This window comes from Talpa europaea, assembly GCF_964194135.1.
Source record: "Talpa europaea genome assembly, chromosome: 7".
Classification (NCBI taxonomy): domain Eukaryota; kingdom Metazoa; phylum Chordata; class Mammalia; order Eulipotyphla; family Talpidae; genus Talpa; species Talpa europaea.
The window spans coordinates 5,346,473-5,373,780 of NC_140074.1; the positions used below are offsets into that span (position 1 = coordinate 5,346,473).

The 27,308-nt window shown below is 56.5% G+C and overlaps 1 protein-coding gene across 6 annotated transcripts; it reads right to left on the minus strand.

Annotated features, from left to right (window-relative positions):
• Positions 1 to 25,924, minus strand: LRSAM1 (leucine rich repeat and sterile alpha motif containing 1; the record flags this gene model as incomplete). 6 transcript variants are annotated; one of them, XM_084238987.1, is made up of 24 exons in its annotated part: positions 1 to 205; positions 1,249 to 1,397; positions 2,366 to 2,447; positions 3,583 to 3,714; positions 4,351 to 4,449; positions 5,382 to 5,477; positions 6,826 to 6,906; positions 8,303 to 8,377; positions 9,244 to 9,331; positions 10,458 to 10,557; positions 12,439 to 12,509; positions 13,897 to 13,941; positions 14,796 to 14,935; positions 15,234 to 15,356; positions 15,734 to 15,763; positions 16,193 to 16,323; positions 18,829 to 18,919; positions 20,420 to 20,541; positions 21,417 to 21,501; positions 23,214 to 23,282; positions 23,806 to 23,883; positions 24,860 to 24,904; positions 25,411 to 25,467; positions 25,850 to 25,924. In XM_084238987.1, 24 exons carry the CDS (start codon positions 25,919 to 25,921, stop codon positions 80 to 82), a joined length of 2,187 nt encoding a protein of 728 aa, XP_084095113.1. In that variant the 3' UTR covers positions 1 to 79. The 6 variants fall into 6 exon arrangements, with proteins under 6 accessions (XP_084095113.1, XP_084095108.1, XP_084095109.1 ...); XM_084238982.1 differs by lacking the exon at positions 25,411 to 25,467 and having other exon boundaries at positions 25,850 to 25,921; XM_084238983.1 differs by lacking the exon at positions 23,806 to 23,883 and having other exon boundaries at positions 25,850 to 25,921.
• Between the last annotated feature and the right edge of the window lie 1,384 nt (positions 25,925 to 27,308).

Sequence of the window (27,308 nt, forward strand, 5' to 3'; positions counted from 1 at the left end):
AGGCCCAGGACAGGGCGTCTGAGTCTGGCCAGAGTGGGGGAGCGGAAGCCCTGGCAGGCGGCAGGGGCGTGTAGCCGGCTCAGCTGCTGTGGAAGATCCGGAGGCGCTGGGCAATGTCCTGGCGGCACAGCGGGCAGGTGCGCAGGGGCTGGCAGCACTGCTGGCAGCAGCAGACATGGCCGCAGTTGAGGAAGATCATCTGGGCCTGGGGAGAGAGCGGAGGTGGGGCGGGTCCCAGCGCAGGCCCTCGTGCTGTACCCTGACAGCCGGATCCCGCGCTCCGGCCGAGCTCCCGGGGCCCCAGAAACCCACCCCCCGCGGCGAGAGGCTAGTCCTGCTTCTACAGCACTTGGAGTGCTTCCCTCCATCTCGTGAGAAATCTGAACACACCCCTACGCCCACCCCTTCTTCCTTAAATAAACCTGGGGCTGCACCCTACGATGTCGTGCCGCTCGCCGGCCTTGCCCGCCGCTCCCACTCTCCACGGCCCCTCTCCCAGGCCAGCAGCCGGGGCCTCTGGGCAGGAGGCCGCAGCCGAGCTAACCAGCCCTGCTGGATGTGTAGGTTGTTCCTGATTTTTGGGGTGCCTGGGCCTGCGCCCAGCCCCTTAGTCTAGAAATGACCCGGCATGTAGCTCAGAAGCCCGGAAGCGCCCCTGCGCGCTCCTCCCGAGTCGACGTGCTGGACGCGGCTCGCGGCTGTTTGCAAGAGCAGGACACGGGGCGCCGCGGGGGGGGAGGGGGGGGGCAAAGCTGGGGTCTGGATAAATCCAGGACCAAGGGCCCCCCACGTCAGGGCATCTCCGGGTCCAGGAGAGACCGTGGGACATCAGCTGCAGCGCGAGGCGGGGAGGGCGTTTACTTTATACACCATGTCGCTTCCCTTTTAAAAGGAGCGTTCATTTTGGAAGTTTTTTGCAAAGATGGGTTTTAAAAATCCTCTTTAGAGAAAACCGTGTTGTTGATGTTTAATGGCTTGGGATATTTTCCTCAATGTATTTGAGTCTTTTTTTAGCATGTAGGAGGGAAAGACCCTCTTTAAAACGAGGGTCCGAGAGGAGGTCGGCGTTGCTCACGCTTGGGTCCCGGGGCGCGGGGTATTCTCCCCGCCTGCCTTTTTTGCTTTCCTGAATTTCCCAGGATTTCTGAAGTTGTACAATATTCTTGTACAACTGGGGAAACGTGTTTACAAACAACACACATGCCCTCGGGGAGGGGGGGGCTGGGGGGTCGCTGCTCTTGCGCTTACCTCCCTCTCCAGGCACACCACACATTCCGAGGCCTGCGCCTCCAGCTCTGCAGGGGGCGCCGATGGCCTCACTGACCCAGGCAGCTCTTCCGGGGCAGTGGGGGATTCCAGGTCCCCGAGGACCTCATCCTTCGGTGGTTTCAGCAGCTCTGTGGGGACCAGAGGGAGGGACTGAGCCAGGATCACCCCCAAGGGATCCCAACTCCTGGAGTTCCCTGGTCCTGCCTGCCCCAGTGAACAATGAAACTTGGGGTTCACTGATCTCAGAGCCAGGGGAAGGCTCGCCCACATACCCTCAATTTCTTTGAGCTTTATTCTCCCCATCAGTAAAACAGGAGAGGGTGGCAGGGAGTTCCGACCCCCACGCTCCCTAGAAACTTCACAGCCACCCTGCAAGGGCTGTGATGAGAAATCTGAGGTTCAAAGGGGGACGCACTTGCCCAAGGCCATGGGGCCACACGGCCTGGGTGGGGCTCTGCGCTGGACTGGGCTGGCTCCCAGCTTCTTTCCCCAGTCACCCTGGAGACGGGACACCCATCGGGCGACTCAAGCAGGGAGAGGAATGAGAAGCTCCCAAGCTCGGTGTGGCCACTGCTGTGCCCTACACCCAGCACCACCCCTGGGGTCCGGACTGCCCTGAGGCAGGACATCTGGAGCAGCCCTGACAGACCAGACCGCGCCTCCCCGCTGCTGTGAGCCCTTCTCCGTCCCGGAGCCCATCCCAGTCATGGGTCAGGTTTGCCCTTCATTCTACGGCTTGAAGGACAAGTAGGATGTTTATGATCAGAAAACACCTGAAGGTTGTTTTTAAAGGTGGTTACAACTCTAGACCGTCCACGGCTGTCCCCCAGCCACCCCCAAGGAGGGCTCTTCTATACTTCAGACCATGCGTGCTGATTCCTGGGAGCAGACAGAGGGGCTGGCAAACGCGCGAGCTGAGAGGAGCCCTTCCCTAGGGTGGCACAGCCAGGAGGACCCGAGCTGCAGCCCAGACTTCAGCCACAGGCAGATGTTCCGCAAGGTGGGGAGGAGCCTGCAGGGAGCGCGGCAGGGAGTCCAGAAACCTCAGGGACCGCCCCGCCCCAACCACACTCCTCAGAGGCCCTGGTGTTGGTACCTGGCCGCAGCCGGGCTGCCTCCAGCAGCTCCTGGACTCTCCGCAGGATCTCGTGCCGCAGGCCAGCCTCGGAGACACCCACCTGCAGCAGCCCGAGGAAGAGCAGGTTACGGCCTAGGTTGGCGGGAGCCCGCTGCTCAAGCTGGGCCCCCCCCACACACCAGGGCCCATAGGACAGCCTGGTTCTCGGCTTCTGGGGTGAGCCTGAGGCAGTAGAACCGCACAGCTGCGAAAGTGACCACCTCAGCCTGGGCCACGTCAGTGTGGTGGGGAAACGGAGGCCCAAAAGAAACAGCACGAGTCACAGCAACAGTTTCGCACATGCCTGCTCTGTGCCGGGGCCACACACAGCTTCACCTGCGTGACCTCACGGCACCTCACGACGACCTGTCAGTCAGGACCCATGCCACAGCGCAGGTGATCAGATAGGGAAGGAGGGAGGCTGCTGAGCTGAGTGACAGAAGGGTGTGCTAGAACCACGGCCTGCCGGCCTCCAGAGCCCAGGCGATCAAGCTTGCGGGGCTAGGAGAGCACACAGGGCCTCTGTGCACACAGGGCACCTGTGAGCACTTCTGAGCCCCAGTTTTGCATCTTTTGAGGGGCAGGCAGCAGAACCGAGTGGTGAACAGCACCAATTCTAGAACAGACAGCCTGGGCTCCTAGGCTCAAGTCCTAGCTCTGCTGTGTGACCTCGGGCAAGTAATATCCTTGCTGTGCCTCAATTTCCTCATCTGAAGACGATGACAATGACCACACCTGCCCGTCTGGGCTGTGGGGGCTTCAATGACTTAGTACATGGGATGTGCTTAAGACAGTGCCCGGCACCGGCATCTGTGGGGAGACTGTGCCAGCTAAGTCGAGACTGGCCTACTGTGAAGAGTAACTGAACTAAGGTGATGCAGAGCTCAGCTCTTGCCAGCAGCTGCCGTTAGGAGATCTGCAAAGCCATGGCTGGGGCCAGGAGGCCTCGAGGAGCCAAGCTGAGCAATGGGTGACTCCGGGGTCAAGAGGACATACATCCTGCATTGTTCAGCCAGACAGCGGGCAGGGCACAGCCAGGAGGCTTAGGGAAGGTTATGGGAGGAAGGGGTGGCTGTGCTGGCCACCTGGAAGTGAGGTGACCCTGGAGATTGGCTAATGGCAGATCTCACCAAGAACGGCATGAAAGGCGAGTCAGGTCAGGCTCCAACCTGCCCTGAGGGGCGGCTGGGGCTCACCTTGGCCAGGTCCCCAGGGCTCATGTGGCTCAGCATGTCCAGCGAGATGCGGTGGTGGGCGAAGATGGGCAGGTAGTGCTCGGCAGACAGCTCCACCAGGAGGGCCACCAGCTGGCGCTCCATGCCTTCTTCCTGCAAGACAGGCCCGCGGAAGGCTGAGCGCTCGGGGAGGGAAGAGCAGCAAGCGCCTGCTTTGGACAGGGAGACAGGACTCAAGTGGGTGTCTGTGTGAAACGCACTCTTGGGATCTTTCCTACAAAAGTGTGTGTTACCGCGTAGAGATCACACACAGGGACGTTCATGGCTGCCGTTTGTAAACTTGAAAATAGTAAACAACATCAGTATCACCGAGAGGGGGTTCTTTAAACACAGGAGGCTCGTCCAGATGCTAAAGGTCATGCAGCTGCCGGGAAACGGTGAAGCGTTCTGCAGGCTGGACCTGGGAACCTGTCACGACTGCTAAGAGATGAAAGCAAGGTGCCACGAGGGTGTGTCTGGAGTGACCTGATTATTTTTAAAGAGTGTGTGTGGGGGAGTGAGGAAGGACCGGTCCACAGGGGCTCGTGGGCAGCTGGGGTGCCCGAGCGGGCTGGGCCCCATGTGGGCTGAGCAGCAGGGACAGACGCTGGCTCTCCACTGCCAGACTGAACATGCCCTCTTGGATTTCTCTCCCCACCAGGGCCTGGCACCCTAGAGTCACCAGAAATCTGAGCAGAATCGAACTGGAGGCCCCCCAGGGCACAGCCTTGGCGCCAGAAGATCCCTCACCTGCAGCCTCAAGGACAAGGGTTTCTGGTTCAAAAGCCGCTGATACTGAATCAGCCAGTAATTTTCTTGCTTGGTTTCGCTTTTGGCTTCTAACTCCGCCTGTCAAGAGCAAAGCAGGCGTTACAGCCCAATCAATAACAATGGCAGTGACGACTGTGACTTCGGCTCCTCTGAGCACGTGGCTGGCACTTGGTATTTTAAAGGACCTTTCTGACCCACTCGTCTCATGATTAAACTATGGACACGGGGCAGCCTGGGGTGCAGCTACCCCAGTTCACCCCTGAGGACAGCCTCAGAGGCACGGCGCCCACACTGCAGGGGGCACCTTCGCACCTGCTGCGGGAAGAACGAGGCACCATGCAGGTGTCTCCTGCCCTCACAAAGCTCAGGTCTCTCCTCCAGGTGCGGGGCGGGGGGGAGAGTGAGGAGTCTAAGGATGCCTTCGGCTTCCAGGGTGGGCTTCGCTGTCCTGACAAAAGCGGGCAACTTGCAACATGCTGCTGATGCTGCCCCTTCATCCAGTCTGGCCAGCGTCCCAAAGGCCACTGGAATGGGGTGGCCGGGCCGCTGCTGTCAAACGCTCATCGAATGGCCAGCCCTGCTTTCGTCTCCTGGACGTGGGCCCTGTGTCAGCACTCACAGCTGTTCTCAAATCCCCAGCTACAGAGGGGCCGGGGGCGCGCTCATGACAGGAAGAAGGGGAAGTCGTGGGGATGTCAGCGGGAGGCTGGCGGCTGGCCCATCCGAACGCAGCTGTGAGGAACTCACAGGCGTATCTTAGGGACAGGCAAGGAGCAGGTGAAGATGGGCTGGTTCTAAAGGGGCTTCACGTCTAGCAGGCGCGTAGATGTGCACCGCAACCTTGGGAAACGCATGCCAGAAGCCCGGCTTCGCGGCTCTCCCCCGTGAGACGCCTTTCCTTCCCACTCGCCATTGTTCCCTGACAGCAACATCTACTTGAACAGCCAGCGCTCCTGAGAAGGGTGAGTGCATCGGGGAAGCACAGGCCCACGGGCGCCGTGGACACGCACCAGGATTTCCCGGAGCTCTTCCTCCCGCTGCTTCTTGTCTTTGAGCAGCTGCTGGAGCAGGTTGCTGAGGGCCCAGCGCTGCTCTGCGACCATCTCCTGCAACACAAGACCACACCCAGTGCCATACCCTGGGCCGGCCACCCCCCTGGGGCTGTGACAGGACCCCCCCCCCCACCTCCTCTCACTGCCGGCAACTGGGTACCTGGTTCAATTCAAGGCTCTGCCCACAGCCCCTGGTCTCTAGGCTGAGTTGGGGAACAAAGCTGAGGGCCCCTCTGCCGGGCATCTCCTCCCCCCTTCTCCCCAGCCTGCACCTCCCTTCCCCGGGGATGAGCCAGGCATGGGATCTAGTGACGGGTGACAGTGGAATGGAAAGAAACAGACAAAGGAGATGACAAGCCACAGGCACAACATCGGTCTCACTCACTCCAGAGCATGTGGGCAGGGACCAACGGCACAGAGGGCTGTGTGTGAGCCCTCACCCATCTGGAAAGTTCTACACAGACGGAGGCACATGCAAACCGGAGCCCTGCAGGCTCTCGTGGCAGAAGACCAGGGCACCACCAGAGACCTGGCTGCCTCTTGTCTGAGTTGCCGCCCTCCTCATCCCTGAAGACCATTTCTGGGCTCACAAAGGCGCTCCGTCTGCTGGGTCCCCCTCTCTGCTGGGTCCCCCACAGAGCTGGGCCTGGAAATTGATTTCTATTTTAGGGAGGGGAGAAATGGAGGCCCAGGAGGGGCGATGGCCTGCCCGAGGTCACACAGCGCGCCTGTGGTGGGCCTGGGGGCTTCCAGAAAGCCTGTTTTACTGCACTGAGCCCCAGAGACAACGTCAGACTTCTCCGCTGAGAACAGACACGGGGACAGCGACAGACAGAGCTCTGCTCAAAAGCCAGCCCCAGGGTGCACACTGAGGTCCCAGGGAGGAGAAAGGGCCGCCCCTTCTCCTCCACCCACCTAGGTCACACGGCAAGGCTGTGCTGGGACAAACCCAGGGGCCAGACTCGTGGTGGGAAACACTGTCCACTAGTCCCTGCTGCCTCTGTGAGCAGGACACCGGGCTGGGGTTCACAGAGTTGCTGCCCACAGGGCATGGCAGAGCAGGGGCCAGGCCTCTCCACCAAACATCCTTGGCATTCCAAGAAAGCTCCTTTCCCAGAGGATGTCAGCCCATGAGTCAAACCAGCGCCCCAAAAGCATGGCTTAAAGACAGGGAGCTCAGCGGTGGCCCCGCCCCAAAACAAAGAAAAGGCAGAGATGGAGATGTTGGCCTTGGCAATGAGACCCCCTTCCTCTGACCCTCCTACCTAGCAACAGCCTCACCCCCCAACCTTGGCTGGTGTTGGGCTCCCAGCTCCCAGCACAGAGACCTGCCTGCCTACTGGTGGATGGGGCGGAAGATGGGGTTCTGGGGGGGCAGGGCAGGCCAGGGAGCCCTACATACCTGTAGTGCCTCTGTGTCCAGGGATTTCCTCTTTAACTCCAGCTGTGTCAGCTGCAATAACTCAGTTTCTATTAACTTAATCTAAACAGAAGACGAGACAGGGGGTTTACTGCCATCAGCCGCGGTCCAAGTCTGCTGCTGCTCTCTGAAGGCTGAGGGTCTAAGAGCCTTTCCTGGGGGAGGCTCTGGAGGAAGTGGGCCTGTGAGCCTCGGAAACCTCATCAGCGGGTTCCAAAAGGATTAGTTATTTCATGGTCCTGGGGGCGTTGGGGGCGTGGACAAGCTTGTCCTGGTCCCTGCTGTTGACCTAGAGCTGAGCTCCACGCCCGGTGCTCGGCGGGCCCTGAGTGAAGGTTTGTGGAATGAGGAAGGGGCTATCCTTGGAGGTTTGTTCCAGGACGTGGATTCTCACTGAGCCTCTTACTGGTCCAACTTTCTTGCTTCCTCTAAACAGCTGTCACAGGGACAGCAGGGGGACGGAAGTGACTGAGAGCGAGAGCGGTAGCAGCTCATCTCTGAGCGCCTGTGTGCCGGGCCTGGCTGAGCGCTTTACCTGCGTCGTCGTTTCATCACTTCTGGCTATGGGGAGGTGTCGCTGCCTCCATTTCACCAACGAGGAAGCAGAGGGTCAGAGAGGTAAAGTCACTTGCCCAAGGACACAAAGCAGGTAAGTGAGCTCTGGCGCTAAGTAGTCGAGTGTCTGGGGTCAGCGCACACCCTCCGGGGTGACTGGGAGCAAGTGGCCCTGGGGGTGAGACCCCACAGCCAGTGACTTCTCTACCCAGTGCCTGGAAACCCTATGACCTTGACCCTAGCGTCGTGACACTACCAATCCCCGGTCAGAGGAATGAGCTTCATGTCCAGCGATGTGGGATTAAACGAAAGAGGGAAATAAAAAGGTAAGTTGGTTTTGGCCAAAAAGGAAAAGAATAAAAACGGAAAAAAACATGCAAAATGTGAATTCAAAGGTGCTGAATACGATGCGATGAGCGTTCCCATAGCCTGCAAGCCGCCACCGCCCGCTGTGGCCCCTCACCCGGGGGAGCCGCCAGGCACACACGGCCCGTCCGACGGAGGCCAGAGAGGCCAGGGCGAGGCCAGCAGGAGAGCAGGCCCCTCTTCCAGGCCGAGGCCATTCCTCAGCCTGCCTGCTCCGGGGGCAGGTGCCCGGCACCTCAGGTCAGCTGCTGGGGGCACTGGGGTTGGAGGGACTGCTTGGTCCAGCGAGGGAGTCAGGCCCGATTCACGGTCAGCCCAGGCTGCCCAAGCAGTCAGGACCATGCCTTCCCTGCCTCCCGCTGCCCAGAGCGGTCAGAAATCATGAGAGCAGGTGGCGTTTGCTGGGCATTTCCAACAGCCCTTGGCCTGGGTCCCAGGAAAAAAGGGCAGTCCCAAGAGTGGCACCAAACCAGGCTCACGCCCTAACCGCTGCCTGGCGCCCTCGCTGCGAGCCGGCAGGACAGGGCCCCGCACTCACCTGGTTCCTGATCTGCCGATGCATCAGGTCCTTCTTCACCTGGAGTGCCTCGAAGGCAGCCTTCTGCACGGCGCTCTGCAACAGACAGTGGGCTCAGCGGCACACGTGAAGCCGCGCCGGGGCCCCTTCACCTAAGGCTTTCTGTTTCTTGGAGAGAAAATAACTTTTCCGCTCGCTTGTGTACCTGTTTAACATGAGGCTTGTTAAGGCTGACTACGTGCTGGACACTAGGCACAGCGCTGCCCCCATGACGAGGGTGCCATTATGCCCCACTTCACAGACAAGGAAGGAGAGGCTCAGGCGCGGATGGCGGGCGCTAGGGTGTACCCGACAGTTCTGCTCCAAGCACACCTTAACCAAAGGCCGGACTGCACCCTGAGAAGTAGTGTCCTCCCCAGACGAGCCCACAAACATGGGGCCAACTGCCTTGGAGGAGCAGACTGGAGTTAGGGAGAGGGGAGGAGGCACAACTGGCTGGGCAGCAGCAGGATGACATCTGCAGCAGGGGTGGGGTGGGGGTTGGGGGGGGTGGGAGGAGACTCTGACAGGCACTGGGGTTGGGGTGGAAGCCAAGACCAGACCATCTGGATAAAAGAAGGATGTCGCCAGCTGGGCTGGAAGCAGGGCAGTGGGTTTGGAAGTGGGGAGCCGAAGGTTGCTCTCAGAGCTCGTGCTTTGGGGTGTCACCACCTGCCCCAATTCAGTCCAGGTGGGATGCGGGCCCACCCAGCATGAAGCCGGTGCCCACCAGGGAAGGAGAGGGGCTTCTCCAGGTTTCAAAGACCAGAAAACCACTGTCCAGAGCAGCGCCCGCCCCCTCCTCCCAATGGCTCGTACATTTCTAAGCTCCTGGTGTTTTGGGCACTGCAGCTCTCCGGGACTGGGCCCTGGGCCCCTGCACCCCTCCCAGGCCCACCCTCACGCCCTGGCCAGGGGCTTACCTCCTGCAGGATCTGGCTGATGGCTTTGTTCTGGTCCATCTGCTGCCACGACAGAATCTGCTGGAACCGCTCATCCATTTCGGCCATGCTGCCAGAGAGACCACAGACTCATTCACCTGAACATTTCCCGAGCACCTACTACGTGCCAGACACCTTGGAGGAATGGGCATAAACCATTGTTTCATTCAGTGCTATGAATGAATGGAGATCCTGCTGGGGGCAATGTCCTGGGACTGGCACGGAGCTTGTCTGCATCCCATGGCCCTGGAGGGCTGGTGCGAAGCCTGAGGGTCTCGAGAGCCGCGAGGGGTATCCACACTGGAGTGCCCCCTGCGCTCCGTGAAGCAGCTCCCGGCCTCTGCCAAGCACCTGCGCTGACCAGGCACTCCCGCCCTCGCAGGGGAGCCGCTGGCCAGGAGCATGCACCACACCCTCCGCCCAGCTCTCACCCAGGCTGAGTCTGCTCTCGGTCCAGGGAACAAGTCTAGTGCTACTAGTACAAAAATCCAAATTCAAGTCCCATGTCTCATCTGTGTCCACACTTTGTATAATCTTGGTTTTCAGTCCGTTGCATAACAGCAGTTGTTATTTACCGTGCCCTGGCGTGGCAGGTGTGATGCTCACGGACACCACTGAGCCCTGCACCAAGACGGCTTGAGGGCAGGGGCTGGGATTTAGCCCCACTTTTCTGCTGGGAAGACTGAGGCCCAGGGAGAGAGACTTCACAGCCCCTAGGGGAAGCGGGCCCTACGCTGAGCATCATGTCGCACCAGTGGGAGGGGCACACAGGTGAGGCTGTGGGCAAGCCGGAGCCACTGGCGGGGAGGAACCTCGCAGGCAGCCAGGGCTGCTGGCCCCTCTCTATCTGGGGCGCCTGGGAATCAGCCCAGCTTTGTTCAACCAGCACCTGCTGCTCTTTCACCAGCGAGGCACTGACTCTCTGGGCCTGACTGTGACTACAAAATGGGGTAATAGGCACAGGCACAGGGCACTAAGGCACAGCTCTTGGCAGCGTGCCTGGCACAGCAGCAGTGCGGGAGAAGCGGAAGTGATTACTGTCGCCTTGTCACAGTCCAAGAAAGACTCCTGGGGTCAATGGGAAAGTCACAGCACGGCCCAGGCTGGGCACCCTGGTGGGGGAGCTCAGTGCCCCCCTTTCACCATGAGCCAATTCCTCCAACTCCCTCGCTCGGGAAGCCTCTTCCTTACCTTACCTGGAACAGGCCTGCTGGACCAAGTTCTGCCTCTGAGACTCGTAGGCCATCTGGATGAGCCGGTTCTTACAGCTCTCGGTCAGCATCTGCTGCATGGCAGCTGAGGAAACAGGGGGTAGGGAATGAGAGGGGCTGTTCCCCGGGGGCCTCATCTGGTCACCCACATGATAGCCTTAAAAAAATCTCTTTTAAACTACAGCAGCGACTTAAGCTTGAAAGGCTAATTGTAGAACATAACAAACAGCATCCTCACAAAACCTTCCATGACCTTGTCACGCAGAGATATTATTTTGATATCCAGTCTTCTGGTAGTGCTGGATAACAGCCACTGTCTCATGTTACCCTCCTGGATATAAAAATTAAAATGAATGAAAAGCAGAAAATTGAACAGCTATTTGTACACCTACGTTTATGCGATATTATTCACAGCAGCCAAAAAGGTGGCAATGACCCGAGAGCCCACTGCCAGATGACTGGGTAAACAAAATAACTAAATGTGGCACGTGGACTCTTCTAGTGGAATATTATTTAGCCTTTAAAAGGAAGGAGACTGACATAGGCCACAACATGGATAAATAAACCTTGAGGACATTATGCTGAAATAAGCCAGAACAAAAGGACAAACACTGCACGACTCCACTTTCTGGGCTACCTGGAATGGTTGGACTTGTGGGGACTCTGCAGGGGCTGAGGAGGGAGAAAGGGAGATTCTTGTCTAAAGGGGCCAGAGCTGCAGTTTGGGAAGATGAACCAGCACTGGGGATGGTTGTACAATGAAGTGAAAGTACTAAATGCCTCAGAACTGCACCATTAACCGGGGTCAAATGGTAAATTTCAAGTCTTGCATTTTTCAAACAACAACAACAAAATAGTATCACACTTTCCATGCCACCTGCCACGTTTTGGGATCAGCAGTGGGTGCTCACTTCACGCCCAGAAGCACGAGGACACCTGGGTGATGTGGCAGGCCGGGGCCTCTCAGAAACAACTGGTGTTTGCTCTATTTGGCCCAAGTCAACCTAGAATGACTAGGTGGACAGTCGGCCACTGAGAAGGGCAGTCCCAAAAATAAACTTTGTAAAAACTGTCACAGTCATAATTTCTAAAGATCGAAGAAAAGGGAAGTCCACTTTACAGACTGATGATTCTGGATCCATGTGCTACAACTCAGTCTCAGTTTACAGAAAAAGAAAACTACACACTCATTTTAAAAAAGTTAAGCAACAGGAAGTTTGAAAAGCAAAAGTCCCCGGCACTGACCCCCATTCCTAATCAGTTAATTTGACAAACAGCCTTCCGAGATACAAATGCATTTTTCTTTTCATAAATGATGAACGATCATGACCTTTAACATGGGGTGTTAGCCAGGCAGCCCCTAGGCAGGCAGCAGTGACAAATCCGGTGTGCAAGTGCAGTGCACAGGCTGGGGTGCAGGGTGCCCCGGCCAAGGCACCCAGGATGCTCCCCAGCCTCTGACAAAGGGAGCCACCCATCCAAAAGACTTGTCCTTCGTTTAAATGAGGATGTTTTCGGGATCAGGTGGTGAGGCCTCTCTCCTGAGTGTGGGCCAGGAGCCCTGGACCACTCCTGGGGTGGGCAGGTGGGAGAGACCACCTACGAACACGGGAGGGGCCCCAAGGCTCTTGAGCACAGAAAACCTGATAGCCAGGCTTTGTGACACCCCCGCTGTGTGCCAGCCACTGTGTCATGTGACCCTCCTAATGACCCTGTGAGGTAGTTAACGACCTTTTATAGACAAGAAAGCGGAAGCTCTGAAATTAGACTGAGAATGCCACTAAGGTTCTGCCGCTCGTGTCCGAGCTGGGATTCCGAATCCAGGTCCAGCCTGACCTCAGAACTCATGCTCCATGGCTGGGCTTTGCTGCCCCTCTCCAGGGTAACAGTCAGTGCCCGTTACAGGTGACCAGCGGACAGAGGGCTGCACGCCCCTGTGCCCAGTTGGCCCCTCCCCCAGACTCACAGGCAATCTCACGGCGCCGCAGGTTCTCTGTCTCCTCTTGGGTTATGGACATTAACTGTTCCATTCTTATTCTAGAAAAAAATCCAACTATGTATTCAGCAACCTAACATTTCCAATAGGGAAGCCCATCAGATGAATGCCCTCCCTCAGGAAGCCCTCCCTGATGTGCCAACCCATACATGCTCCCTGAATGCCTGCTGCATCATGCATCTCCTCTGGGGCCCTGTTAACCTTTGGCCTAGTAGTTAGGAGTTTTTTTTTGTACAAAAAGATGAACATTCTCTTTATGCTCATTAGGAAAATGGGCTAAGGATGCAGTCAACTCACTGAGGCTTAAATATAAGTGACCAAAAAACACATGGAAAGACTTTTAACATCACAGATAACTAAAGAAAGCAAAGCTTCTCTTCATCTATCAGAACGGTTGAGATCAGGGAAACCTGTAAGTGCTGGTGATGGCAATGCAGGTGGAGAAACGGGCACGGTCATATACTGTTGAGAGAAGCATAAACTGGCAAAATGTTTTTGGAAGGCAATTTGGCAATCCCTGTGTCAAAATGTCCTTCGACTATTTCCCTCAAAAACATTCACATACACGCCTAAGGGCGTATTTAGAAGATGTTCACGGTAACATTTGTAATCACGAAGCACTGGGAACCACTTAGATGTTCACCAACAGAGAGCTAATTAAAAAAATTAATTATGATATAAACACAGTGGAATATTCTATAGCTGTTACAAATAATGAGGTTTCAGTAATGGCACTACCTCCGTGACCTAAGAAGCAAAAAGTAAAAGTGGAACTTGCACGCGAGCCTGTGCACGCTACGTGTGTGAGCATTTTCCCACCCCACACTGGCGGCGGTGGCCGGGAGGGGACAGAATCCTTTAGCGTTTCTGCAGCTGTGACCTTGGCAGCAGCAAGGGCTGCTTGGGGGATGGCCTAGCTGGGGATCACTGGATTCTGAGCCTGGCTCAGGCACAGAGGGAGCTCTTCGGTGTGCTGGATGGACCATGTGCCGCCCACAGCCTGGGCAGGACGGCTCAGGCAGCTGGGGCCTAGCAGCCGGGTCCACTGCAGGAGGGGAGGCTCTCACCAGAAGGCCAGCAGAGTCCATGCGGCCATTTTGGGATTCCTGGGAACCAGGAGGGTGTCCCATTAGTACCTTGAGGTGGACACAAACGTACATTTTTTTTTCCTCCTGATTTTTTAGACTAGAAATACAGCTGTACGTTCTACTCACACTCTTATTCAGGTCTGAGTTTTCCCTCAGGAGTTTTAAGTGTTTTAACCAATTTGCAGGCAGAGGTTCTAACCCTCTCCTCCCTAAGCAAGCGAATCGTGACGCTCCTCCTCAGCTTAGGGGTCTGCGGGCATCAGCCCTGAGACTCGCAGGACCCCCTCTCCCAGGCCGCACACCCCGGACTTGCTCAAAAGCGCCTGAGCAGAGGCCTTACCTTTCATTCTCCAGCGACTTCAAGATCTCTGAGCTTTTCTTCTGCCTGTGGAGAAAAGCACAAGCGGCCCCGCCCATGGTCAGCCTCTCCTCCCAGCTGTCTCCCCGTACCCAGTGGCACAGAGGGGGTGCTGATGGGGCTGGGGGAGCTTAGCCCCACCACTAGGGACTCTGGCTTTCAGGCCAGTGACTCTCCCTCTCCAAGCTCATCTCCCCACCGGAGACAAGGGCATAAAGACCACAGAAAACCTCCGTGGAGTTTTTCTAGGATGACTGAGGACACGTACATAGGGAACTCCCACAGACAGAGCTTTCTGGGACCCCCGGGTGGTGACAGCACCATGCCTGGGGCGCTGGGGCTGCTGGACCGCATGTGGAGGAGCAAGGGATTCAGAGGCCAGGAAGAGGGAGCCTGGAGGCAACAGGGTTAGTTAGACTACAGCCTGCTTCTGGAATGTCTCCGCAGGACCCCCCAACTAGCCCTCCTCAGGCTTCCTGAGATATCTGTCTGGCCACCTTTCTCCCCAGCCAACAAGACCTGCCCTTAGCAACGCCCGCCTTGCACAGGAGTGGTAAAGGGTGGATGGCTGGCCTCAGTGCACGAGGCCCTTGGAACCCAAAATACTGGAGCAAGATGTGAGCCCAATTATCTTGTTAAAGCCACATGTTATAGCTGGGAAAGTCGGGAGGCCAGTCAGCAGCAGTCCCTGGCCGGGAACAGACCCGGTCGTGCCCAGATCAGATTCTTCCTTCTTCGAGCTGGTGCACATGAAGCACCAGGGTGGGATCCTAATGATGGAAGCCTTAGGAGGGAGGGAGAACCACACCTCCATCTGGGGCTCCTCAGAGGTTATCATGGGGAAACCCCCTAGCTGGGGGCTGGGAGGACAGAAGCCTGACCTCTGGTTCTCCTGCAGGAGCTTCTGGATCCGAAGGGAGATGCTCTGCTCCGTCTGCCTCAGCTGCTCTTGCAGCCGCTGGCGCTCTGCGTCAAGGTGGCGCTGGTGCTCGCTCAGGCCCTGCTCCAGCCGAGACTGCTCCTGTGACAGGACAGAGGGCTGCTCAGCCGGCTGGGGCCCCCTCCCAAGCGGAAGGGCGACAAGGGACACCAGGCTGGGGACCGGAGACCGGGTTTCCCGTCCCAGGCCCGCCAGCCCTTTCTGTGGGACCTTGAACCAGGTCCTCCCCTGGCCAGGCCTCAGCGTGTCCACAGTGTGAGGCCCGCTGGTCCTGAAGGACAGAAGGGACTGCCTTGTTCCACTGCCTTCCCACACTAGAGGGACTTCAACCCAAGCCCAGCGGCCCAGGGCCAGGGATGTGCACTTGCTGCTCACAAACCTCCTTGACTGTCTGGAGGATCTCGTCCTTCTGGCTGTTGCTCTGCTGCAGGAGCTGTGCATGCTCTCGCTGCCCCAGCTCCAGGCGGCGCTCAAACTCTAGTTTCTCCAGCATCTTCTGTTCCTGCAAGAATGTGGCTCTTGGTAGTTCTTGGCTCAGGTTGTGGGCACTCGGGCTTGGAAGCAGGGTGAGTCCGCCCTCTACTCAATAGCACAGGCTGAGGTCTTACCACTGAGCACCCCCTCGCCCCCCCAAGGCCCAGACAGAATAAACGGGCTGTTCACTGCAGAGGTTGAAGCCTGCGGTCAGGCTCGACCTTGATATCCTCATCTGTCGGTGGGACGGAACGCCCGCCGAGGGTGTGGGGGGTGATGGACAGAGGGAGCGAACTACTTGACCCTCTAATTTAGAGGAGGGAAGAACTTGCTTCCTCCCATTGTTTATGAATAGTTGACACCTTTAATGAGAAGAAAAGTAACAGGAAAAAAGCATTTTCTTACCTTCCTCTTCTCATAGTCTGAGAACCTGTTCTGGAGGGAAAATAGAGTGTCAAGGGGAGGTGGGCACAGTTCTCACCCCCACAGGGCCCAGCATCCCTGGGACGGCCACTCAGGGGACTGCCACAATGGGGGCATTGATAAAGGGGCTGGGTGGTTCCAGAGGACACTGGGTTCGGCAGCACAGAAAGTTCTCCAAGTTCTGGGGACGCAGCCCCAAGAAGCACTAACAGGGAAACACACGGGATGCTCTGAGGACACACACAAGGAGACCTGGCCCGGGAGGAGCGTCAGGAAGGCTTCAGGGGGAGGTGACGGTCAAACAAAAACTCTTATGAAAGAGCCAAGTGTCTTGGTCTGAATGAATTCAGCTGGATGGAGGAATCCACAGGTTGCCCATCCTCCCCATGCCCAGGGGACCTGCAAACTGCCCACCTCCAGGCAGCCGGCAGGTTGCCTTACCTGCCACTCTACCTCCTCCCTGGAGAACCTGTCCGTGGGCCCATCAGGGCTGTCCCGGGAGTTCTCGGCTCCATCTTGCTCCAGGACTGGCAGCAGGTACTGAGAAGGAGGGTAGTATTCCAGCCCTGACTCTGTGAGAGACCCACACAAACTGGGAGGAGGCATCGAGGCACTGGAGACGCCGGCTCCTGCTACCCTAGTCCTTGTCCTTCCTCCCCTGCACCCTGCCCCACCCCAACTCAGTCCACTGCTCCCCTCTGGCCTAGACTGGGCCCTCTGTGTTGCTCCTCAGTTCTAGTCCTGGGCCTGGAAGGTGTCAAGCTCTCAATAAGCATCACTGTATGCCTCTTAATCATCCAAGTGAGGATCAGGTGATGGAGAAGCCTGAGATTAGTTGAGAAACCTGGATCCAAGACCCAGTTTCAACATGGTTTCCTGGGTGAGCTCCTAGTCACGGTGCCTCTGTCTCTGGCCCTGCATCATTTCCTTCTATCTAATTTGAAAGGGTTCATACTCTGTCCATTTTCTATTGGGTTGTTTGACTTTTCTTCTTGATTAATAGACACTCTTTACATATTATAGTTAATAACCTTGGTCTATAATATATGTGGCAACTATCTCCTTCCAGGTGGTAACTCATCTTCTGAGGATGGTCTCCTTCTTGGGGTACAGTTTTAGATTTTGATTTGTCCCCCCAGGATATGACTAGATGATTCACAAGAAATACTGGAAATGGGTAGTAGACATTTAAAAAAATTATATAATCAAGGAGATTACATTAAAATAATAATAGGCCCTCTTGTTTATCTATTAGGTTAGCAGATTTGAAAGATAACACCAAAGGTTAGTCAGGCTGGGGGGTTGGGGGGGAGAAGGCCCTCCCTGATACTCTCCAGGAATGAAAACCAGTGTAAACTCCTCAGAGGGACAAGACAGAGCTTGCCCAGTTCACTGGCTAACTCCACTGCTGCCGGCCTAGGCGACCACTCAGCCTGTGCCAGAGAGGTGTGGCTAAAACAAACATAATAGTAGAAAACTAGAAATACCCTCCATGCTTCCAGGAGGGCATGGCTACAGAGCTGTGGGGCTCCACCACGTGGAATACCATACAGCAGTTTAAAAGGATTCTGATCCATACAAACGACAGGCAAGGGCCCAAGACCTGTTCTTGAGTGAAAAAGGCAAAGCACAGAACACACAATGTGATATCTTTTCCAGTTTTTATCTTCTATGTTGTTAAAAGAGCAAACCCCCAAAATCTACATACATATATAGGCACCTGCATAGTTTAAAGGAATCGAAGGACTGTTTCATGAGCTGTGTAGCAGGTAAATGTATGCTCGCCACGGTGTTCCTCATGTCTTCTGCATACCTAAATGCTACAAAATTGGCAAATCTTTTTTAGAGAAAACAAAGGGTGTTGCTCAAAGACTAATTTGGCAGATGTGTGGCCCAGCTAGCTAGCATGTGATGTGTAACTTATCTTTTTTGCTGAAGTATAACACACACATGGAAAAGCACAGAGACGATAAGGTTGATGAGCTGTTTACACAGGAGACACACCCTTACGTACGAATCCGTGTAGGTTCGTTTGCTCCCTTACCCAGATACTGTGTGTTCCTTGTGTCGGCTACTCTCCCACCCTCCTGTCTGGGAGGCTCATCTGGGTTGTGTGTAGCAGCTGGTTCTTTTTGATGGCTGCGTAGTATTCACAAACGAGTATACAAAATTTATTTTTCTATTCTGCTGCTGAACATTTGGGCGATTATGAATTGTGCTGCTGTGAACATTTTGTATGTGGTTTTGGCGTGCATACATATGCACTTCTCTTGGGCACAGACCTGGGCCTGGAATTGATGGGTCATAAGGTGTTTGAAAGTTCAACGTGAGTAGATAATGACAATCACGGCCTAACGTGAATTTCCATGTATACTCCCACATGCAGGGTGTGGCTGTTGCTGCACATCTTCGCTAACTCCTGTTGGCAGTTTAATTTTGGCCATTTGAGTGGCCATTTAGGTTTAAGCATCTCTTGCAATTTTAATTTGTATTTTCCTGTTTACTGAAATGATGTTGACTCTTTTTTCCCCAGGTACTATTGGGTACTACAGGTCCAGTCCATTGGGGTCTCTCTCCTGGGTGACCCCAATCCTAACTGGTTTCCCATTCTCCACTCTTGCTTCCTCCAATCCCTTTTTCTCCCTACAGACAGAGCCAACTTCATGAAAAGCGAGTGAGGCCACACCCCTCGCCCGTTTCCGGGCCAGTGCCCCCACCAGCTGGGCCCTCCATCTCTCTTCCTTTGGCTCTGGCACCCAGGCCCTCTCTCTACGATGTGTCCCACTCCCCTACCCCTGCAGGCCCTTTGGGAGACGCCTCCCCCTGCCAGGACCGTCCTTTCCCCTTGCTAAGGCTTAATAACCTGTCAGGTTACAGCCAAGCCTCAGAGAGCCCCTCCCCGGCACTAAGTCAGCTGCCCGTGATGCCCTCATAACCACAGCTGTATTTGCTTGTGTGATGACCGCGCTGCCGGTTTCTCCTGCCAGGCCCAGAGCTCCCAGCTTCCTCTCCTTTCCCAGGGACGCTGGCTCTTCTGCCCCCCAGCCCGGCCAACACAGGGCAGGCGTTTGGCTCACCTTTGCAGAGGAACTGCTGAATGGCCTCGGTGCCGGCGCCACACACCTCCTGCGGGGGGTAGACCATGGACGCAGCGTCAAGGCTCAGAGTCTGCAGACACAAGGGGACCCCTCTTTATACGTGTCATTCACTGTCCCGCTCAACACGATCAGAAACCCCCTGGTTTAGTTGCTCATGTGTGTGCTTCCTACTTCCTCTGCCTGGTGCCACGTAGGAGCTCAGAAGACGTCTTTTCAAAGAATGGGAAGGAGGTGAGTTACCCCAGGGCTCTTCCTAGGGGTCTTAACATGGCAGGACCACGCTTCAGAGGCAGGAACTGCTGTGAGCTGTGTCCACTGTGGCAGCCACTAAGCACATGTGGCTACTTAAACATAAATTCATTCAAATTCAATAAAATTAACATTCAGTTCGTTAGTCACACCAGCCACATTCAAATGCTTGATCGCCACGCACGGCCAGTGACGATCACCTGGGACAGCACAGTCCCTGCGCGTTCCATCCCAGCAGGGACAGCGTATAACCATGAGTTGGCCTGTCCCTCCAGCCTGGCCAGGAGAGAGGCCCAGCCTTCCTGTCTGTTTTGCAACCACCCCAGGCTGGGTAGGTCCACTGGGGATTCTTGCAGAAGAAAAGAGAATTTTGGAGCCTTGGTATCACCTCATAGGCCTTTAATGCTGAGACAGGGGACAAGCCAGCCAGCAGGGAGACAACACTGAGCAGACTAACCTCAGAGCAGCGCTGCCCCCTTTAGCCCTGGCTTCTAGGCCCAGGTGCCTGCATTTACATGTGCACAGGTGTCCATAATCACAGGCGTGCATGGCCCGCGCCCACGCCTATGCCTCTCGGACCCGGGTGTCCGTGCAACCTAGAGGCGCACAAGACTGCAGGCGGTGGGGACAGAGGCCAGCGGCAGGAGGCTGGGAAAAAGCCTGAGCAGCTCCATTTTCCCTACACTGGCCTTGCTTGGGCTGGCCGGCACCGCAGGAGGACAGCCGCCTGGGCCAGGCCCCTCCCCGTGCTGTCTCCGTGTCACCGCCCACTCTTGCCACAGACACTGATGCACAGGGGCTGGCTTCAGAGGTGGTTTCCAGGTAGAGGGTTCTGGCTGCTTGGCCAGACTGCATCATCGTGAGCAGCACGTTCCTGTTCCAGAGGTGAGTGGCACGGGGTGAGAGCAGTGGCCTGGGTGCAGACTGCCCTGTTTCCAACCCCTCCCCTGCTAGTATTAGCTGTGGGACCCCTGCCCGGCAGCTCCCCCACTTTTAACACAGCCAAGCTTCCCACAGCCCGCCTTCCTCGTGCTGTTCCCACCAGGAATGCTCCCCTAGCCACATCTCCTTACCCCCAGCCGATTCCTCTTTCAAGGTCTGACTCAAATACCCCATCTTTCATAAAGTGGCCACCTCATCAGAATCTGGCACGACCTCTTCACTCTGGAAATAGGTTTTCCTGCCTTGTCTTGGCCGCCAAAGTCATGTCACAACTCCGGCCGCCTCTCAGAGCCAGTGTTCAGGAGCGAGCGGGGGAGTGGGGGGCAGGAAGGGGAGACGGGCTGTAGAGGACACCAGATGCGGACAGAGCCCTGCTTACCTCAAGGGTTCGGACGTGCGCTAGCATCTGGGGCAACCTCTGAATCTCGTTTTCACTGATGTTGAGAGTGCGCAAGCTTCGGAGTTCCCCCAGGGTGTCTGGAAGCTCCTTCAGCTTGTTGTCTGGAGAGACCCCAGTGGCCCAGCTCAGCACCCCAAACCCCTTCACCAGCTCCCCGCCTCAGCCCCCCCCAGGACTCAGGGGACAGTGGGAGAGGGGTGCCTCCCTCTGACCCTGGTGCTCGTGCCAGGTCCTGGAACTGGCGGGCTCCACGCGGGTGAGCGTGGCCCGGGGTTTCTGTGACCTGGGGTTCAGGCTCCCGCCCACCACCTGCTACCTGAGTGGGCTTGGAAAACTGACTTTTCTTCCCTGGGCCACAGCTTTCCTGTCTGCAAGGTGGCGGTGGTGGTGGTGGGGGTGTTCAAGGAGATTATGTATATGTGGTCCTTATACAGGAGTGATCCACAAATGGGTAAACCGAGGCATTCTGTGCAGAAAGTGCTGAAGGACAAGAATGAAACAGCTGGAGGCACCTGATGACAGGGGCTCTGCTGGGGTCTCGAGCACGTCACTGCTCTTTGTGCCTCACTCTCCTCACCTGTTGGCAGGGAGAGCACTTGCTCCCTTTCCACACCTCAGGGACTCATCACGGTTTGCCCCATGGCTGGACGTGTATGTGCAAGTCCCTGCTGGGGCTTCTGAATGGCCCTCGCCTGCCAGCCCACTGCTCCATTACACATTCCAGTGACCCAGCTTGGAGGCCAAACTGTCACCACTGTCTGCACACAAGTCCCTGGCTCCAAGGAGGGGCAGGAACCCTCCATTGGCCCTGCCTCTGGTTACCATGGAGACAGGCTGACTTATCAGGAGGTCAATCCAATTTATAAGGGCCACCCTGAGCCTGGCTGCTTTCCCAGGAGGAGCACCCGGTGGATGCCGGCTCTGGGACAGTCCAGGCTGACCAAGGGCACATGAACGGAGCTCCCGGGCCTCCTACCCTTCACATTGAGGGTCTGCAGCTGGATCAGGCTCCCGATGGAGCGTGGGAGGTATGTCAGTTGATTCCTTTCCACGTTCAGTACCTAAGACAGAGGGGGAAAATGACACAAGAACCAACATGCAGGTAAGTGTCTACCCCTGCTTCCGGCCAGCCATCCTCCAAGCCCCATATACGTTCCTCTATGTCCTCCTGACAGCCCTGAGGGGAGGATATAGATCACATGATCCCGCTTGAGAGATGAGAAAACTGAGGCTTAGAGTGGTGACATCACGTGCTCAGGAGACAAAGCCAGACTCGGCCCTGCTCCTGCTCAGGCCCATCACTATACCCGCACTGAATGCTCCCCACACACCCCATGATCAGGGAGGGGGAGGAGGGGGCTGAGAGAGGCAGGGATGCAGGCGAGGCGGCACATGGCAAGTCTCCGGCTCTCCTGGCGTTAGCAGGACACCGAACCGCAGAAAGGCCACGGGAGCGGTTCTGGAGGCTGAGGCTGGTGGTGCCTGGCTCTGGAAGCCTCGCATGTTAGATGCTGAAGGCCTGCTCCCTCCAGGGCTTGGCGCTATGATGTGAGGCGGCCATCAGGATGACTCACCAAGTAGCCATTAAAAATGGTCACAACGGACAGTTAGGCAGTCATTACAAAGAATGAACACTTGCGAACCGGAGGCTGGCTACCAGTTACTGCCAGGTACCCAAAAGATACCAAGCCGTGAATGCCGCCATTCTATGAAGATATACACATAAAAATAAAGTCTCAAAAGAGCCTGAGCAAGGCATTCACGCAGGTCTCCATGGTGCAGTGGCTACTGTCTGCCGTGTCACTGGGGCCAGTGATGAGCGTCCCTCTGGACCTCAGCTTCCTCTCCCGTACAATGTAACATCACCACCCACATTGTAGGGCCGCCCGCTCCAGGCGCTTCTTAGTCTCCTCCATGTGTGAGGCAGGTGCTGAGGGGGAATGCTGACCTTGTTATGGGGCTACACTTCAGTCAGGGAGACTGTCAAGCTAGTCGTCACGTAACCAGTAACTAGTGGGGGGCGACCGGTGCTCGGGAAGGAGTGGGGGTAGAGACAGAGACGGATAAGGTGGATCTACTTAGATGGGGAGGTCGGGAGGATGCTCGAGGACATTTGGGCTGAAGGATGAAGGACTGAGGCAGAAGGAGTAGTCGAGTGGAGAGGCCCTGCAGGGGCGAGGCGAGAAGGCCCTACAGGGTTTTAGGAGCTTGCTGCAGGGAGCAAAGGGGAGAGGAAGGACAGCGGGAAGACAGGCAGGGCCCACCCTGTAGGGGTTGATGGGCAGAGGGCAGAGGGTGAATTTCATCCAGTGTGAAAGAAAGACACTCGTTCCTCTGCCAAGTGGGACGATACTAACAGCTGCCCCAGCGCTTGGCTGCGAGGAACCAGCAGACAACGCAGTGAAAACGCTCAGCTGGGGGCAGGCGTGCAGGCACTCAGTAGACTCAGCAGCCGCTGATGACAAGGAGAAGACACGAGAATTGGGTGCTGAGTTCATTGTTCTTAAGAGCTGGACTCGCTGGGTGCTCCTGTTCTTTAAAGTTTTGGGAGCTCAAGATAAAATCCCAAAACACATAAACATAATATGGCAGAGAGCAGCTGGCAGTGGCCAGGGTGCCCCCTGGGCATCTTGAGCGCAAAGGGTGGGGGAGCTGGCACCAAGCGTGGCCCCAGCGAGAGACAATCAGAACATTCCAGGCTGGGGGGTGGGGAGGGGTGGGCTGTGATTTCTTGCTGAGCCCACCAGAGCTGGGTTGTTTCCCGCGGCCATACCTGCAGGGCCGTCAGCTGCCCGATATCTTCAGGGAGGGCTGCCAGCTGGTTGTCGTGAAGGTCCAGAACCTGCGGAACAAGACAAGTTTACCTTCGATGGGTCACTGAGTGTTTCAGGCTCCCCAGAGGGGAGAAAGTGGGGGGTGGAGAGGACGTCTGGTGTTGAAACTAAGAACACCCACTCTTCATCTTCAACCAGGCGGTCATTCCATCTCATCCCCTTTTATGCCATGTCAGCCTTTCAGTTATTACTGTCCTGGAGGAGCTGAGTGCCAGGAGGGGTGGCATCAGATCTCGGGTGTTCACATGTCGACCACGTGGCCCTGGCTCCCCCAGACGATCACTCTCCCCGTCCCCTGCTAGTTCACTTGCTACAAGCCTGCAGTTTGTCTTTTCTCCTAGCTGGTGACTTCCAGAGAGCAAGACCTGCAACCCCAGCCCACGCATAGCACACTGAATGTGCCCCCTACGTCAGCTCAAGCCACAGGCTGGCAGCCACATTGGGCCTGACTGGCATAAACTTAAACAGAGGGGACCCGACAAGAGTGGGGGGCTGGGCTGAGTCCCTGATGCCGGGGAGAAGGGCAAGTACCTTGATGGTTGCAAGACTCAGGAGGCTACAGGACTTCGGGAGCAGAGATGTGAGGTGATTCGTGTGGACAATCAACACCTGTGTGGGAAAGAGTTGCCACATGTTATGTTGAAGAAGAGCTAACAGCAGAGCGGTGTTACAGAGGCGCTGCCCTGCCCCGCATTCCCTGGTCCCCCAGATGCTGCAAAGTGGGGTGTAGTTCGTGGAGTCTCTGAATGGGGAATCGAACGACCTTAAAGCCTGGAATTTCGAGGGTGAAAGGGACTTCAGAGGCTAATTCCACCTTCCCTTCTACAAGGGGTCCCCATGCAGCCATCCTGACCTTCACCCTCCACAGCCTCAGCCTCTTCATGTGGAAAATAGACCGTGATAAAGTAGCTGCCTGTGAGGCTGACCAACAAGCTCGAGCGCAAAGGGCTCTCAGGCCAGGTGGGCTCATGGACTGTGCCCCATCGTCTACCAAGTCAATCCCAATCCCTGGTTTTGCTGGGCACCGCCCCCACATGGACCCTTATAGAGGAGGGAGCTCACCGTGGCTGGTGAGGAACCTCTCGCTCCCCTCACGTAGAGAATGCATTTGGGAGACCCTTAACCACCTGCGGGCAAAGCTTGGATGCCTTTCTGCAAAACTGTTCCTCCCACTCTTGACCTCCCCTCGTGACCGGAGAGAAATGCCGGTAGTTTTTATGATTATTAACACTGAGATCACGCCGTGGTTACCGTGCGGCAGGCACGGTGCTGAGGTGCTGACCCATGTGCCTGCCGGCCTCGGTGAGCCTGCACAATGCCTCTGTGAGGGCAGAACTACAATGTCTTCACTTCAGAGATGAAGAAAAGGGCTGTAAGAATTTGAGGAAGTTGCCCAAGTCACAAGGTGCAGAGTCAGGATGTGATGGGGCCCTTGAAGCTAAGCCTGCTCTCCTGCTGTGAGGGCGAGGGCAGGCGGGAAGGGTGGGTGTTAGAGCCGCAGGGAGACAGCGCCTGCGAGTCCTACCTGATCTCAAACAAGCAAACAAGCAATAAACGATTCTCTGAAAGTGAAGACGCGTCTCACCTTCTTCTGCAGAACTTTGCATGTTGCAAAAGCCCCAAATGGAATCTAAGACAGGAAAAAGTGAGTCAGTGCCTCCCCTCCTGCTGGTTTTTAATCTGCTTTCGGAGTGACACACACGTGAGAGGAGACGGGGCAGGAGGTGAACAAAGTGCTGAGGTGGAGACAGCGGGTCAGCTGCAGGGCTGGTGAGGAATGTGGGTCCAGATATGGCCAGCCCCCCTTCAACTCGGCTGGGACCCCACCCCACCCCACCATGAACTCTGTTAGAGGAAAAAGACAGACGCAGTGCTTTGCAGAGGCTGGAGGATTTCAGACTCTCCCCAAACTCTGGGCACCTGTGGATACATTTTCTAGACTCCTTAACTCTCTATGTTGAGGCCAAAAGATCATCTCAGTCCTTCTGGACAAGAACGAAAACAAAGGAAACATCCCTTGACCATTGCTTCTGGACCTTTCAAAGCCCCATTCATGTAGCGTTCCTTAGGGTCACGCGATCCAAGACAAAGAACAGCTGTCATTCCACAGCCCGAGAGCACTGCCCCCCACCTTACCTCCGAGAGTTCACACTTGGAGATGTCGAGAATGTCATCTGCCCCAGCTTCTTTCGCCTAAGGATGAAAAATAATTCCAATAAAACAAAAAATATTCACACAGAATTACTCTGGCAGATGAACAAAGCAAACACAGAAAGAGGATGAAGGGGCTGCAAGGGGCCACGACACCAGCGGGTTCACAGGTCCACTTTGCAGCTGGGCCAACGATCTGGCTGCAGCGGGGCTTGGGGTCTGAGGTCCCGCAGAGAAAAGGAACAAACAATGCAAGTGTGACCAGTCTCGGGAGGGGAGTGCAGGGCCTCCCAGTGCTGCCACTGGCCTCGAAGGTCTGCTCTGGACTTTCTGAGGATGGGGCAGGGGGCAGGTGGGAGGGAGCACAGCTTGTCTGGGGCAGAGGTGGAGATGGGGTGGACTCAGGAAACCCGCTTTCCCTCACCAGACACATCTGGTACTCCAGGCGTTTCCGAGCCTCCTCACTTGGTTTCCGCTTCCGGAAGAAGAGTGGCATCCTTCTTTTCCTGGGGCAATCTTCTCCACACTAGGACACGGGAGAAAAGTTGGGGTCTGGGGAATTTGTCACTGCCCCCAGGGCGCCAGGACAGGCCATCCAGCACAGTAACCCACAGTGGGTGGCTGGTCGCTGGACTCTAAGTTCCACGAGGGCAGCGGGGTATCCAGCGCCGTGCCTTGTCTGCCTTGCCTAGTCTGTTCCTTGGTGAGTAAACAGCAAGCATCAGGGCATGATGCAAAGAGCACAGCGGCAAGCCAGGCGACCTGCGTGTGGCCATATTTGCCACCAGCCCACTGTGTGACGCTGGCAGACCTTTTTCCCATTCTGGGCACCCCCCCACCCCACCTTTCTTTCCAAAGAGGACTTCGAGGACTCCAACAGACTTTCAGCTCCCCAAACACAGAGTGTTTGGCATCAGCCAACCAAACATGGCATCCATCAGTCATGACCTTGGGGAGCTCAACTACGTCAAAACCCAAGAGCTCTCTAAGTTAATTAAAAATGCAGATGTCATCCTCAGGCACCTAGCCACCCTCACTGCCATTAGTCCAACTGAGTCTCGCCACAGCCCTGTTTATACTGGGGAGCCTGATGCTCCTCAAGCTCAGGGATCTGTCACACGGCCTGGACTGTAGCAAAACCAGCCTGCAACTCTGGTCTTTGGAGTCCTGATTCTGTGGACTTTGCCCAACTCTGTAATGTGCCAATAACTGAGCGCACACTAGGTCTACCACCCTGAGCTGAAGCCAGGTCACTGCCTGCCCAGGATCTGTAAACCCCGGCCACGGGCAAGCAATAATCATCCAGGGAAGCGTATGGCTAACAGCAAAGGCTTTGGGGTGAAATATAACTGGATTTGAATCTACCCACCAACCGTGTCACCTGGGTTCACCTCTCTGAGCCTCAGTTTCCTCATCTGTAAAATTGTGACCCGCCCTGGGTTACCCTGAGGACCCAGGGATTTCGTAGAGTAGAGCCCACAGCACAGTGCGCCCATAGGAGTGCCCAGCTGATGCCAGCCACACCCCGGCACACCTACCAAACACTTACCAGCCCCTGCTACAGCACTGGGGAGCACTGGGGAGGGGGTGAGCTGAGACCCACGCAAAGGGGCGGGCAGGGATCACAGGTCTCCGCCCACAGGGGCGTGGGCTGGTGGGGAGCTGGCCAAGCCTGCAGAGCTCGCTGGCTCCGGCCCCTCTTTGTCACCCCACCTGCCGCAGGGGTGGGGAGCGGCCTCCTGACAGCCCTCTCCCACCCCTCCCTGAACCAGCCCCGCTGCTCCCCAAAGCCTAACGCTCCGGCCCCCTCCCCCGAAGCCCAGCCCTCCTCACCGCGTCCCGGTGACCATCCCCACCGCGTCCTTCTCGGGCCGACCCTTCCC